The sequence below is a fragment of the Phragmites australis genome, chromosome 16 (genome assembly GCF_958298935.1).
Source record: "Phragmites australis chromosome 16, lpPhrAust1.1, whole genome shotgun sequence".
Lineage (NCBI taxonomy): Eukaryota > Viridiplantae > Streptophyta > Magnoliopsida > Poales > Poaceae > Phragmites > Phragmites australis.
The window spans coordinates 17,922,028-17,937,699 of record NC_084936.1 but is presented as its reverse complement, the minus strand read 5'-3'; the positions used below and the strand labels follow the sequence as shown (position 1 = coordinate 17,937,699).

The 15,672-nt window shown below is 42.9% G+C and overlaps 1 protein-coding gene across 1 annotated transcript; it reads right to left on the bottom strand.

The window, feature by feature from the left end:
- Nucleotides 1-400: 400 nt before the first annotated feature.
- LOC133894779 (BURP domain-containing protein 12-like) lies at nucleotides 401-2,675 on the bottom strand. The gene has a single exon (XM_062334942.1). It carries the CDS (start codon nucleotides 2,560-2,562, stop codon nucleotides 655-657), a length of 1,908 nt encoding a protein of 635 aa, XP_062190926.1. The 5' UTR covers nucleotides 2,563-2,675; the 3' UTR covers nucleotides 401-654.
- Nucleotides 2,676-15,672: the final 12,997 nt, after the last annotated feature.

Sequence of the window (15,672 nt, the reverse complement as noted above, 5' to 3'; positions counted from 1 at the left end):
TCCACCACCGGATAATCTTGGGCATAAAAGTCCCCCATACACTGAAAAAGTGCTCTATGTATGAAAAGGTTCGGTGTACTCTTCGATGTTCACACAACTCATCAACGAACTCTCCGATGAGTACAACTCACCAGAACTCAGTTTGGATCCTTCTCTAACAGAAATAGTTTGAAGAACACAAGTAGCCAGTACCAAACCATTTGATGCCTATTTCAAATTTTGCCATCAAATTGAAAACCTCCGACATCAGCATCAGTACCATACCGGATCATCAGGTGAAGCTAATTTCCCAGACATCGAATAATCCGGTAAAAATAAATCATATAGACTCTGATAAAATCATTCTAATTCCATTCTCCTTCAACTCAAGTTAATCATGAAAAAAAGAAGCATCAACTAATACATACTAATCAAATCCAACTCAACTTAAATATTATCAATAACTCATCACACATATCATCCAACACACTTATCCACTTAATTTCTCATTTATAGTTTACATTTGATCATCGACCGACCCTTTTCTCCTACACAAATTGCAGAATTCTTTAACACCTAAGGTTGAGAAAGAAGGGGAAAAATTGCCAAAGAAAAAAATTCTTCTTAGTTTTGCAAGAAGAAGATTAACCAGCCGATTGGATGCCTCTGATCGCATCAATCCGCGACTGTCCATGTCATGTCTCCCTCAAAGATCCAGTGGCAAACCTCAACCTCACCGGGTTTTCCACCAAGCGCGATGAACGCCCCATGACTCGGGCTCCAATCGGACGTGTCTAGGTGACAGATCGCTACCCCATGATTGATATTCTCATCGGAGTCGACGGCCATGATGTCAGCCTCATACACCCGCACCTTCGGCACCGAGTGGCAGTAGTACACCAGGTACGGGAACAGGCTCTGGTGGCACGACACAGACCGCGTCACCTTGCCACCGTTGATGCCAGTGACCCTGCCGAGCTTGATGTCCCCGCCACCGCCTGCTGTCGAGGCTGTGCTGCGCACAACAATGTCATTGCCTAGCATCTCCACAGCGAAGTCGACAATGTCCTCAGCCGAGGTCGCGCACCGCTTGGTCTCACCCTGGCTCGGCGCACGCTGGCACTCAGCCACCGTGGATGCCACCGCCTTCCCCATCGCCGTGTCGAGCGGCACCCCAAACACCTCCGACACGGCATTCGGCTCGAATGGTATCTTTGTGGCAATGTCCCTTGGCAGGAATGCCCTGGGTGGCATCTTGTCCCTGATGTCCGGCATTGGCATTCGGTTCCCAGCCACGAGCTCCCGCTCCCTGAAGAACTTTCCAGGCTCTGGCGACCACTTCAAGTGCCGATGCCCAGATGCCGCGGCCTCCGCCGACACCGTCAGCGCCGCGGCGGTGCTCGAGGTGTTATGATACTCCTTGAAGTCGACGCCGGTCTTGGCGTACCCCTTGAAGGTGTTGTTCTCGCCGGCGTACTCCTTGAAATCAATGTGGTGATTCGGGTTGGTGCCCTCGCCGTAGCCCTTGAAGGTGGTGCTGCCCGGGTTGGCCGAGTTTCCATAGCTCTGGAACTCGGCGGCGCCCCCATTGGCTCCCTTGGCGTAGGAGGCGAAGCTGTCGTCGCCGACGTTGGCGTCGTCGCGGTACTTCTTGAACGTATCGACGCCGGCATTGCCGCCGGCGCCGTAGCTCCGGAACGTGTTCTCGGGGACGTTTCCCTCGACGCCGTAGCCCGTGAAGGTGTCGGTGGCGCCGTTGGCGGACTCGCCGTAGTTGGCGAAGCCGGATGTCATGACATTGGACTCGTTGCCGTAGGAGGTGAAGGTCTCCCGCAGGCCGTTGCCGTTCTTGCCGTAGCCAGAGAAGCCGTTCTCCCCGTGGTTCGCCTCCTGGGAGTAGGACGCGAACCCTCGGCCGCGGCCGTTGGCGGCGGCGTCGTAGTTGGTGAAGGTGGAGTCCGGCACGTTGGTCTCGGCGGCGTAGGCGGCGAAGGAGCCCGACCCGCCCGTGGCACCGCCGGCGTAGGAGGTGAAGTTGGCGGTGACGACGTTGCCGTCGGCCTCGTAGCTCTCGAACCTGTCGTCCCGCCCGGACGAGTCGCGGCCGTAGCGGCGGAAGGAATCGGCGGCGATGTTGAGGTCCGGGGAGTAGTTCCGGAACGAGTCGGCGCCGGCGCCACCGCCGGTGCCGTAGTTGGTGAAGTTTGCGTTGCTGTAGCCCTTGAACGGCCCCCCGGCCCCGGCGGCCCGGCCCTCCAGCGACGCCGTCTCGCCGGACGGGCAGAGGAGCGCGGCCTTGGAGCAGAGCGCGGGAAGGCGGGCGCGGATGTCGGGCAGCGGGGAGGGGAAGGAAGCGGCGGCGGCGGCGGGGAGAGGGGAGAGCTTGGAGACGAAGAAGGCCGGGTGGGGGCGGTTGTTGGGCACCTTGCGGTTCCAGTACCGGATGAAAGCCGCCTTCGCCGTGAACGGGTTCACCGCCGGCGACCCGCCGGAGCCGGCGCCGGCAGCACTGTGCGGGAGGAGCAGAAGCAGGAGGAGGATGGTGGTGGAGAGGACGGGGAGGGGAGGAGAAGGGGAAGCCATTGGAGAGATTTGGGGGTGGGGATTGAGGGAGAAGATGAAGGCGAGATTAATAAGAGTGGGGAGCGAGTGAGGAGTGAGAGTGAGAATGTGAACATGGAAAATTGGAAAATCTTTCCCTCCCTCCCTCCCCTTCTCTCTCTACCCTTTCTCTCTCTAACTTTTTGTTTCTGTTTTTCCCCTATTTCTTTGCTTGTAGTTTGTCATTCCTTACCTAGACCATATTTGATACTTCACAAACTTTCAATGGTGAGAACATAAATGCAATAATAGAAAGTGTTTTTTTATTTAAGGCCTTTTAAAACGTAACAATATTACAATAATTTTACCAGCAATTTTCAAAGAAAAAAATTCTCACAATAATAACACGAATATCATCAAAACGCGTTTTTGGGTGCCGATGCGTGTGCACAGTGTCTTTTTAGAAACTGATTCTAGCTGGAAAACTTGTTAGTCGGATGGTGATTCTTCTCCAATTCAATCGGCATTGCATAACTCGATTAGGACTACTAACTATTGTAATTCAGCGGATGCCCGTAACGATTTAGCAACTCGAACACAAGGGCGGTATAGAGTAAAATTAGGCATCAGATGCAATTTCGAGGCTTTCGTTTTATTTATTACTACCTTCTCAAATATAAGTTTATTTGGGTTTGCCTCAAATCAAAAACATTTTTAGTTTGATCATCAATAGTAAAAAAAATATGTAGATTGACAATATAAGGTTGATGTTGCTAAATTTATCGCGAAAATTAATTTATAATATAACTCTTTTCTATTTAAAATATTATATTTTAATAGATATTATTAGTCGAAGTTTCATATTAGTGACAGTGTCGAAGTTCTAGTGAATTTATATTTAGGCAAAGTTTTATACGATTAATTATCTCACAGTTGTCTAGTATTACTCAAAGAGTTAATTTTTTCATAAGAAATAAGTTCCTTCTCTCTCCTATTTAAATTGCTTATCAGGTCAGTTTTTTCACTAGCTGAACACCTAATTGATATTAAGAAACCAACACTAGAAGAGGCTTTAAAAAGCTTATTTTTTAACATCAATTTTTTACTCTCTTCTTTTAGATATCACCTAAGAAATAAGACATCAAGAGTGACCATACTTTGGTATAATGTTGCGCATGCATTGGCCTTTCGTGTAATCAGAACAGTAAAAACAAATCAGTACTGCATAACTCAGATTAGGATTCTTAGTGTTAGTTTTTAGGCGATATTAGTTTCTATTTTCTCCGATCCTTTTTCCATCCTATTAGGTTTACATTTTGTTGTTAAATGTGATACATAGGCAGGTAAGTTTAGTTTCCCCCTTAGTTTATTTTGTTTCACTTAAAAGTATCGACACATGCGCACATACAACAGTCAAACTACTAAATGGGAGGGTAACGCAGTCATATTTCATATATCAACTACATATCGGAGCATTTGCACATCATCACCTCTTCATGTGCCGTTGCGAAGTCATACGCCACACATCGATGCTTTGCGAGCACTATTAGAGTGGTAGTAGGGAAGGATGGTGAGGGCGTGTCTGCCTCCACCGACTCCCTCGTCTGTCCAAACACTAGTAAAATTTCAAACAATCGGACTTTAAAACGTGACATATTTACGATAAAAGGTGAATTTTTTTTGTTAAATTCAAATTCCAGTAGTGAACCGACAGTGGGTAAGTGGCAGTGATAATAGTGTGACCACTATCACTGTCGGTTGGAGACCTTACTGTCGGTTGGAGGTCTCCAACCGGCAGTGAAACCTCTTCCAGAATTTTTTTTAAAACAAACATGAACCGGCTCGATCGATTCGAGCCAGAGCTGCCACGCTCGGCCGCCCCCGCCGCGTGAACTCTACTGCCACCGATGGCACATCAACCGACGATGGCAACAAGAAAACTTGGCGGCTCGAAGGCCACCGCCACATCACAATCCGCGCCATCCTGAAAACACCGTCGACAGCTCGGCCGAAGCCCAGGTGCCTGCGGTCCCATCGCGGGTCCCCGTCGGCATCAGGCTTGGCCTTAGCCTCGGCGGTAGTGAAGGGGAGGTGCGGCATGCGGGCAGCCCGGTGTGCCCCCTCCTACCACGCACGTGCCCCCGCCCACACACTCCACGCCGCTCGTGCCGCGGTCGGAGGCGGAGAGGAAGCCGTCGCCGCCACTGGCGCGCGAGATCCAGGAGAAGCCCGAGGCCGAGTTATCGTGGGTGGCCGAGCGGAGGGAGCCCGAGGTTGAGTCATCATGGGTGGCCTCCCTCCTTTTCCTCCTCCTCCGCCACCGGCACGAGAGATCTAAGAGGAGCCTGAGCCCAAGTCGTGGTGGGCGCCCAAGCGAAGGGAGAGATGGGGCGGAGGAGGCTCATTGGGTACTTGAATCGAGGCAAGGAGTCGGGGCAAAGGAGGCCGGCGGGGTAGAGCGAGAGGGTTATGGATTTGGGGTGGGGAGAGAAGAATATAGAGAGAGGGGACTTAGAAAAATGAGAGAGAGAGAGGATGTGAGGAGGAGAGAGCCAGGAGAGATACAATGATCTGGAGTCGGATTTGAGGCACCGAGCCAAAATTAGATTGCATAAAATATTCGGGTTTGTGTACATCTTCACTACTGGTTGGTATATTTAGACCGATAGTGATAATTATTTTCACTACCAGTTCACGCCCATATGAAGCTTCACTGCCGGATTTTACTGTAAACCGATAGTGATACTCTATCACTACCGACTCTTAAAGAACCAACAGTGATGAACCGACATATAAGATCTATTCTATAGCAGTGACATGATATTGCTTAGTTATATGCCACACCTCGATGCTTTGGGAGCACTATTAGAGTAGTAGTAGGTAAGGATGGTGAGTGTGTTTGCATGCACCGCCTCTCTCATCTCTGCAAACACTAGTAAAATTTTAAGCAACAGGACTTTAAAACGTGACATATTTAAGATGAAAATTAAATTTTATTGGTTAAATTGAAATTCCTAGTTGGAATTTTGCCACATCAAAATTTGGGATTTCTTATTAAAAGCTTGACTCAAGATTATTTTTAGCGTTTCAGAAAGACAGACTTATTCAACGGTTATGGTAGATGAATGGCCATACCTCAATGTCGATAATGGTAACTTAGTGTGATGGACAACGAACTAGGGAGCCGTGTGGTGAGGTGGAAGGCGCCATTTTGGGTACACTACCATCTCCACAAAAACAACATTCAGCTACCAAAATAAAGTTAGCATTGTCAACAAAGAAGTAGGGGGTCGTGGTTGCCATGCTGAGATATGCCTGTTACTATGGACAACACAAGTGTGAACTAAAAAGTAAATACCGAAATGTCACTTATTGTTCTGTTTGGCCTGAACCAGGACGGGTCAAACAAGGGTGGGTGGTGTCATTAACTTCTCTCAGAGAGAATTGGTATTTTGAGACAGAATAAACAAGATATTTTTGTAAATATATTTTAGGATAAAATTCATGCAAATCACCCCTATAAATTTCTCCAAGTTAAAAACCGAACTAAACTATTTTTGTTTCTCTTTCGCCATCAGCCACTGTCTCCAAGTTAAACACAGAACTAAATTCATGTAAACGACCCCCATACATAGCTGATTTGTATTTTATCAAGTGTAGGCAAATGGCTAGTATTTTTACAAAAGTTGCAGCAACAATACCAGCATCATGGAACCTTCCTATAAAAACTTTGGACCGATTAAGCTTTCGGTCTGCACGCTTTCTTGCATGATTCATATCTCCATCAATGGTACTTAAGCTTTCGGTCTGCATGATTCATATCTCCAGCAAAAGTTGTAGTGAATAATTAAGGTGTTTAGATAGGGAAACAAAATTAAAACGAAACGAGCGATTGCAATGAATGTGGACTGCTCGGTTCACACTGCTTCGCAAGGAGTCAATGGTCTGCTTCATATAGTCACCATATATTGAAAGCAGATATAAACATGTACAACTACATTACTTTTCCATGTTGGGGATGCAAGAATTCAAAAAAAACAAAAACAAACAATGTTATAAATTCATTTTAAAATACCAGATATGACAGGAATAAGGAAAGTTCATGCATTCCAAAGGAGGCCTTACAACATTCTGGCAAATCACAAAACACAAATATATGCTTGCCATTTGTTCAGTAGTTTGAAAGAAATAGTGTGAATAGATAGTATATATTTGTTACATTGGAATCCTGCATGTGTTATAAGGGAACATAAGTACTTAATTAAATCTTGCGATCGAATTGAGGAAAATGGATTTCTGTTCCAGGAAGAAACACTTGGATACGAAGATCGACGTGTAATATAACTTCGTTCTACAGTTTTATGTAACAAAATGATAGCATACAATTAACAGTACTCCTCGGATCCCAAATACAAGCAATCTATCCTCTTCAACTTTGCTTCAAATACAAGTCCATTCACACAATTTGGTTGCTGGGGATCGATCTATGTCAGCAAGGACAATGCAGTGCAGATCAATTTATTGACGGCGAATGTCAGGCCAGCTTATCCAAGGACAATAGGCAATGTTGGCTGATTCCACAACAGCTCTACAAGACACATATATTGATATTAATTGTCGATTAATTGTTGTTGTCTCTAAGAGATGTCAACAACCTCAATAGTTCTTTTTCTGACACCACATTCACAAGAATTTAAGAAACTCTCACCAAACATTTGCATGGTTCAAATGCCACTGCACCTAAGCATGCAATCACTACTACAAAACATCACATATATAGCGTTTCATCAGTGTCGGTTTAACAGGAACCGCTACTGTAGGTGCATCAGTACCAGCTCTCTAAGTCCCGCGAGCGAACAATGACTGAGGAGGTAAGAACCTGCACTGATAGTCACTATCAATGTCGGTTCGTGACTGGAACCAACACTGATACTTAAGTGTTGGTTCCACATACCAACAAGCATTGATACTGATACAGTATAAAAGCCCACCTTCTCCCCTAGCTCGACCAAAACAGAGCTGCTCGAGCCCAAGCAAACAATGCTGTCCTGTGGTTGGAGGAAAGATTTTTGCGTTGAGGATTCCAGATTTGGAGGAGTTAACTACTCTAAGTTTAGTGAGATGGTCTATATTTCATTTTTAGATAGATGTATTTGGTAGATTGGGTTGATAGTTGGTGTTTATTATATGGTTATGGATTTTGAGATCTAATTTAGAAAAAGTTTGCAACTTTGTCATTGTTAGATGTATAGAGATGATCTACATTTATTCTTAGTTGGATTTAGTTACTAGATTGCTATAGGTTTGAATTTAAAAATGGGCAAGGTATTGGTGGCAACTGGCAGAGTTTGAAAAGGACGGGGAAAGACCTATCAGTGCTGGTTGGTAAAACCAACCGGTATTGATAGTACACCTATTAGTGCCACTTGGTTCCACGAACCAGCATTGATGTTGATTTTCAATACCGGTTCCAAACCATACACTAGTAGTCAGTGACTATCAGTGCTGATTCATCAATGATAGTTTAAGACCCGTCACTGATAATGATTTTGAACCGTCACTAATGTGCTATTCTCACGTAGTGAAAATGCAAGCATATAGTACCATGCATTGCGGTACAAAATTATATATGGCCAAGAGCCTTAGTTATTTGGTTGTACAATCGTGCAGGCAGTGCATATGACCTTTGGACATTAACGTGGTCTGCAATATGCAACTTTTACTATAACATCTTTTATATGATAATCGTATGTACTCTACATTGCCAATTCAATGGTACAATGTGGATACGGCTAATCCAAACATTACTACAGAACATATCAAAAGTAGCATCCTATTAGTGCCAGTTATTAATCTTTCACGCGTGAACAATGAGAAAGGCGTAAAAAAATCAGCATTGATAGTCACTATCAATGCGGTTCGTGGCTAGAACCGGCACTGAAGTATCAGTGCCGGTTCTAGTCACGAACCGATACTGATACCGACCATCAGTGCCGGTTATAGCTCCCAACTGGCACTGAAACGTAGCCGGACCCGAAATCACTTTTCAATGCAATTTTGTTTCTCCAGCCAATCCTCAAGTCCGGTGGTATTCTTATGTCTTCTCCCACCCGATACTCTCTCTCTCTCTCTCTGATTCACACCACACAAGACAACATTATCTCTTCCCCACTGGTGCTCTCTCTCCCCCAACCTCTCTTTCCCGTTCCCACCAGTGGAGTTGGCACTTCCCTCCCATCACCTTTCTCCTCCTCTCCCTCTTCTCTGCTCTCATCAACGGTGGCAACCTAAGCTCCGAAAAGTGGTAGAGGCCGGTAGCTTCCCAAGTTGCGGTGGGAATCTAGCTATTTGCGCAGCCATGGAGGTGTCGACGGGTTGCTGATGCACGTGGCGATGGCATCGAGCTCCCTCCGCGATGGCTGGTGTATGCTGTTCCGCGCGGGGAGCTGGCTTGGAGCAGTGGAGCTCGCGGTGGCTCAGTGATCCCAGCCCTTATTGCTCAGGCTGCTATTCTCATTGATCCACTGCTGAAATGTGGTGCTTTTCTTTCTTGCTTGTATGCCTGCTGTATATCATTCTAGGTTGACAAGTTTTTTGTTGGTTCAGATATGATGGATTCGATGGGTCAGGTTTTTTTTCTCGCAAGTAAAATAATAATAATAATAATAATAATAATAATAACCTACAATAATAATAATAATAACGACGACGGCATAATAATAATAATGATAACCTACAATAATAACGACGACGACGATGACAACGACGTAGGTTAGTCGATCTACCAATCAGCCCATTGTTTTATATACATAAGCGCATGCATATATAATAATAATAGTACAGTGTCAGCAATATATTACATACTTACCTCATGTTGTGATGCTTTTCTTTTGTTGATATTAGAGAATTTGAAAAAATGTATTCCGTCATAACTAGAATATGCATTTATACAAAAATTGAAGTTCAGTGTGTCATGTCTTCGCTGGCATGCACTTTGGTTATCGAAATGTTTACCAAATTATGGTTTATACATATAAACAACATGCATAAACTATTTATCTCAAGGTTACGTTTTAATATTTTATAATATCCCTATGTTTGCAATGTATCATACCAATGGTTATCAAAATCTTTATCAATGTGTGGTTTACACATTCGAAAAAGGCTATACGGGGTAGAAAAAAAAATGCCATCTGTCTTAAACTTCTGATAGTGCTAGCTGCTATTGGAATGAAGAAATGCGTTCCATCATAACTAGCTAGAAACGTACTCCATGATAACTAGCTAGAGAAATGCTTCAACACGTAGCCCAACGGTTTTCCCTTGCCTGAGGAACAATTTTCATTTTGCTTTGATTTGTGTAGTATTCACATATGTGTATACACAAAATGTCACCCAAGGTTCGACCAGGCGTGCCTCATTATTCAGAACACATAAGAGTGACTACAACAATCGGCGTAATGCCCACCACGTCAAATTTTTTTGGCTGATCGGGAGAGAGCGCGCTACTTGTGGCTTCATCCGGCGATCAGCGCTACGCGTTTTGATTAGGTTATGGGGCCCGTGCGTGTGTAAGGATAAGGCTGGCAACTGGGTGGGATGGGTTGGTCCCCGTGGGTTTTAGAGCTGGTAGGAGCGGAGGGTGGATGGGAAATTTGTTCCGTAGGGGTCATGGGTAGATGTAATATTTAGATTTCTAGTAAGTAGTAAGTATTTTTGATGATTAATGATAATTATATTATTATGATTAATAATTTATTTTTTGAAGGAAATTAAAAATTTAGTTCACAATAATAATTATGTATTCTTAGTCCTAAGGCGATTATGTGGATGATCAAAGGACTTGTGCATTAAAATTAAGAATTTTCTAGTTGTAAGTGTCATAAAGGAGATGAAGAATACTTAGAGTGGTATAGGTTGTTTTTTTCTTTAGTTTTTTTGATCGTACTATAAAGAGTGGCTAAGAGTAGTAGCTTGACCTAGTGAGTCTAAACTTAGTTTGATGCACACTTGTAAAATTCTAGTACTATGTAGCTCATAGAAACCCATAGTTGACATGTCGAGAAGCTAGAGCTCAAGAAAGTTTGAATTAGATGAGTTCAAAAAAAATTTACTTCACCGGATGATCCAGTCTATGTAAAGTGATTTCATCGAAGCATATAGTTATCTCAAGACAGGCAACACTCTCGATGCACTAGATGCTTTGATGAACAAAGTGATGTGATCACCAGATAATTTTCTAGGTGACACATGGTCAAAATTGTTAGAAGTGTTATACTGCATCGTCGCTGCCCGCGCCCGTCGTGCCGCCGTCCCCGCCTTCCGTGCGGCCGAGCTGCTGCCCCCCTCCCGCGGCGCTGCCCTAGGCCAACGCGACGCTCTGTAGTCGGCACCCAGCTCCCACCTGCAGGGTTCCCGTTAGGTTTCGGGTTCCCACAGGGTTCAGGGTCGGGAGTGATTTTTTGCCCATTAGGTGTTTAGTGAGTGTGTCGGATTTTTTGGTTCGGGTTTCGGGTCGGGTGCCTTCTCGTTGCATTTGATCCGACCCGCCCTATTGCTAGGCCTAGGCAAGGATGGGTTTGAGAGATTGCCAATAAGTGAGGTGGGTAGTTGGCCCAGTAAAAGATTAAAAAATTAATGTTGATAAGAAAATAGAAGATAATACCGTTAAAAATACTCGTTTATACAAAAATCATGAGGACTAGAATTTAAACCATAGTAGATGGAGTCTTATCCTCACGCCTCCACCACTACACCAAAAGATTGTTCCACAATAGAAGAGATAACATATCACCTATAACATAATTGCTATCTATAAGAGTTGTATATGCCAATAATAAATATTATTATAGATAACATCTCCGATAAATTAAATGTAGCATTATCTATAAATTAATTTAGACCCTTATCCAATAAATTGTAAGACTAATATATTAAAAGAGTAGACTATCTACTAAAGTTCTACTAGTTTGTAGCTTTACTTTTATCCTTTCTCGTTATTTTCTCCTCTACGTAGACACAAATATGAGACGGACAGACTTATACCAAGCTGGCATGCATTGTTGGACATGCTCTTGACAAATACTTGTCTTTTTTTGAACTTGCTCTAATAAAACACGTGCACTAAACTGGAAGGCATGTGGAAGGCCTTGGTGGCCCGTAAGATTTGTAGCGTGTGTATACTGGATGCACTCTCGTGGGTCTGTGTTGGGGTGAGTGGAATGTGTATCTATCTTGTACCTCAAGATGTGTATGCGCATACATATTTTGTGTACTCAGCAACCAAAATGACTTGCATAAGAGGAGATCTAGCTAGTGGCCAATGGAATCTTAGCATCTAATTACCTAACGCATGCAGTGCCAAGCAAAAGGCCTCCCGTGTTCTATCTCTGACTGGTGAGGTGGACAAGTGAACAAAGATTTCCCGAGTTATTCTGCTGAATATTTTAAGTTGATGTAAGCACGTATGGATGAGATTTATTGGTACCTTTTTGAGTGTTGCAAACAATATAATACTAAGTGTATATTTACCTTGCACGCTCAAGAACAGTACTGTCTTGTATTGCATGCTAACTAGCTTATTCCTTGTTCATTTTAATAGTGTCTATATTGAATCCAAAGGATATGCCTGTGATGATCTGCAAGAAAAGAAAAGAATAGTCAGATTTTCATCTTCTGTTTGTCTAGTGCTTCTTCCACACAACATTTTCTCAGTATTGAAACCAAAAAAAAACATTATCTCTCCTTGTCCTAACAAAAGATCAGTGTGTGGTAACTATAAAAACACGCATATTTTTCACTGACTACAAGCATGCATGCATCCAGCCATTGATCCTTTCATAACTACATGTATGCAAAAAAAGAGAGAGTAAAAAACATAAAAGCCAATCTGAGCCTCAATTACACATTGCTGCAACAACTAAAAGAGCATGCCAAAGAGAAGTTGTTGGAAAATTCAAATGTCCACACAGTGGCAAAAATAGACATACAGCAACAAGCAGGAGCGGACCTAGCACGAAAATTGAGCAAGGGCATTCGAGTAACTGAGCATTTATAACTTATGAAAATCTAAGTTTACTAAAATCTACTAAAAACAAGAATTTAAATGGAGGCCTGTGCCCTGGCGGTACCTGTCTTGGGTCTGCCCCTGACAACAAGGTAGTAACTAGCCTTCTGGCCGCATGCGTCTCTTCTGAGTTCTGAAGAATCACCTCTCTCTCTGTCTCTCTCTCTGTCTCTCTCTCTCTCTCGTGATGCATGGCATGTGTTGGTGCAGGTCTTATTGGTTGGATCCATGCATATGAGGTAGGGAAGACGGATACGTGTGGTTTCCAGAAAGAATGTGTGGATGTTTGGGAACGCTTTTCTGCCTCTCCTCTGTCGACCTTGTCCTAATGCCTGCTTGCATGTGAGCTTCCCTTGTTCTTTGTCCCCCAGGTGCGTATATATGTGAGGACATTCACACATGACACTAGCTTGATCCTGTCCTGCTGTAAGGTACAAATATGATAAGAGATACAGTAAATGGTTTCCCATTCAAGCATCATTTCTGGATCATATTCCCCCAACTTGTGATATATATATATATATGTATATATGTTGACGAAATTGATTTGAATAAGTAGTGAAGAGTACGTAGCACCCATATGTATAGTACGACCACAGTATAATGTATAGGTCTAAGCACTAAGGTACTATATCTCTGTATCATTTCGAGATGCCGAAATCATATATTTTGAGCTATATCATAACAAATCATATGTAGCCCACCGGTTCTGGACCTTCTAATTAGTGTATTCAAACAAGAATATAATCTGCATATTAACTCCACATCACCATTGGACTCTTCGCACTACTAATCACAAGGATCGTCAGAAAGAATTTAATTATATGATACCTTTGCATGTTAAGTTTTTCATCACAGATGAAAGTCAAATATATTGCGGTGACTCCAATAAACTGTAATGAGTAGTACTACTTTGTCATTTATATTGTGGTGGCTTATACTTTGTGGTTCTTATTTGAAAACTTTTAGGTATACGAAGCTTCGGAACCACTAATAAAAGTATCTTTAAGCATAATAAAATCATATGGAATTTTTTATAGATTTTCCGACCAACTAATATTCATTGAAAAAATGATAGCTGTATAGTGTTATACACTTTAATTAATTAAGAAAAAATATTTCATATAGTATAATTGCATTAATATTTATGCTTTTAGTTGAGGCCTAGCCTAAGGTAAGTCCAAGGGTAGCTCACAGGCGTCTACAGGTGATGAATTATCTGACATTCCAAAAGAGTGGCGGCCCCACACGCATTCAACTTTCAGAAGCTATATATATATATACGTCAGTGCATGTAGAGATGTGTCCTTTGCTTTGGACGTGTACCCTTCTGGTGAGGCTACTGTGGCTGCTTCTGTTACAATTACTTGATCTATTTCTATGGGCACTGTATCAGAATAGCTTATTAGCATTTAAATGTATCATTAATAAGGATACATTAGATATTAGACATATATAAGTGATGGCTCTGTATCTAGAATTATCACTAATAACTATATATCAGTTACGGGTCTAAATTCAGACATATTACTAATGACTATACATCAGTGATGAATCAGATTCAGATAATCACTGATGTGTTTTTGAAAAACAAAAAATATATAAAATAGGTTAGAAGCAAATATGAATGCTTATCAGTAATTATTAGCTCACAAACAACAAAGTTGTCACACAATTGTTCCTATACAATATAGGTTACATGACCACAAGAACTGGTCCCTAATTACAGTGTTGTTCACTCGAAGGTTAATATGTAGATTAACCACTCTATTCATGTGAGTGATTGTGAGGAACAGTCTAAACAATATTCTAATTAATCATCAAGATGATCATTATTCATAAATACAACCTCAATGATTAACCAGAATACCATCCTGGTAGTCCCGATACGTGTCTTGTGTCTAAGATCAGAACACATGCTTTTCTGACATGTACATCACAACATAGCTTAAAAAAGAACGAGTAATTAAAGTTATATTGTAAGTTCTTAAGCATGCAACCATTTGCAACCGTTTACACAAAGAGAAACTATGCAGCGGAAGATTAAAACCTTTACAACAACAAAAGGAGAGTAGAGTCATATACCCTTAGGCTCCACCCCAAAAGCTACGTCTCACCAGAGTAGAATGCACTACTCTTGCCCACCACCTGCATCGGAGGGCACGAAGTAGCCAAACACCGCCTCACCCTCACCAGCAGAACCTGAAAGTACAGGCATGAGTACGAAGGTACTCGCAAGACGTAAACCATATAGAGCACATATACATAGCTCGATTCCAAGGATTATGCATTGAGCTGTTAGCAAGAGTAAGCCACAAGGCTAAGCAAAATATATGCGGTAAACAATCTAGACACATATGTGTGAGCATCTATACTTAACTCAAAAACAACTACCTTTCTACCCTGTAAACCACAACTTGAACATGTATGTATAGGAAACATAGTATCTCATCAACAATCTACCAACCATTTCTATCATACCATAACCTTATCCCACATTCGAAAACTCTACGATCGATACAAATGAAATAATAGCATGCTCATGATCGAGAGTGCGGCATTTCGAAATATTTTTACACCCTGCAGGGGGTACAACTTTACCCACACGACTCGAGGAACATACGACTTGTGCTACTCATGGAAGTACACACAAGGGGGTACTCGTGTCAACTTTCTCATACCCGGAACCACCCACTTGTAATGCCCCTATGGCACTAGGGTTACCGCGAGTGTGTCCCGGACACCTCCGGCTCCCTACAACCTTGCTTCTCCTTTTATTTTTCTCTTACATGTCATAGAGCCGTAAGGCAAGTGTCGCCATGGCATATGATAATCGACTTACCTTACCATTAGATCAGCATGTGGTGAGTACGGAAAGTGCTAGAGCCAACTGTACCGACGGATGACTTTAAACGATGCAAACGGTCTATGGCACCCGGGCTCTCTTCTGAACTACCCAAATGACTCCTCCTAGGTAGAAGATACCCCTAACACCACCCATATCTCGCCTTAATCTCACATCTCAACCATCCATCTCAACCTCATATTTGTATCTGTGAACAGTGATTAAGCCCTAGGCTCGCGAA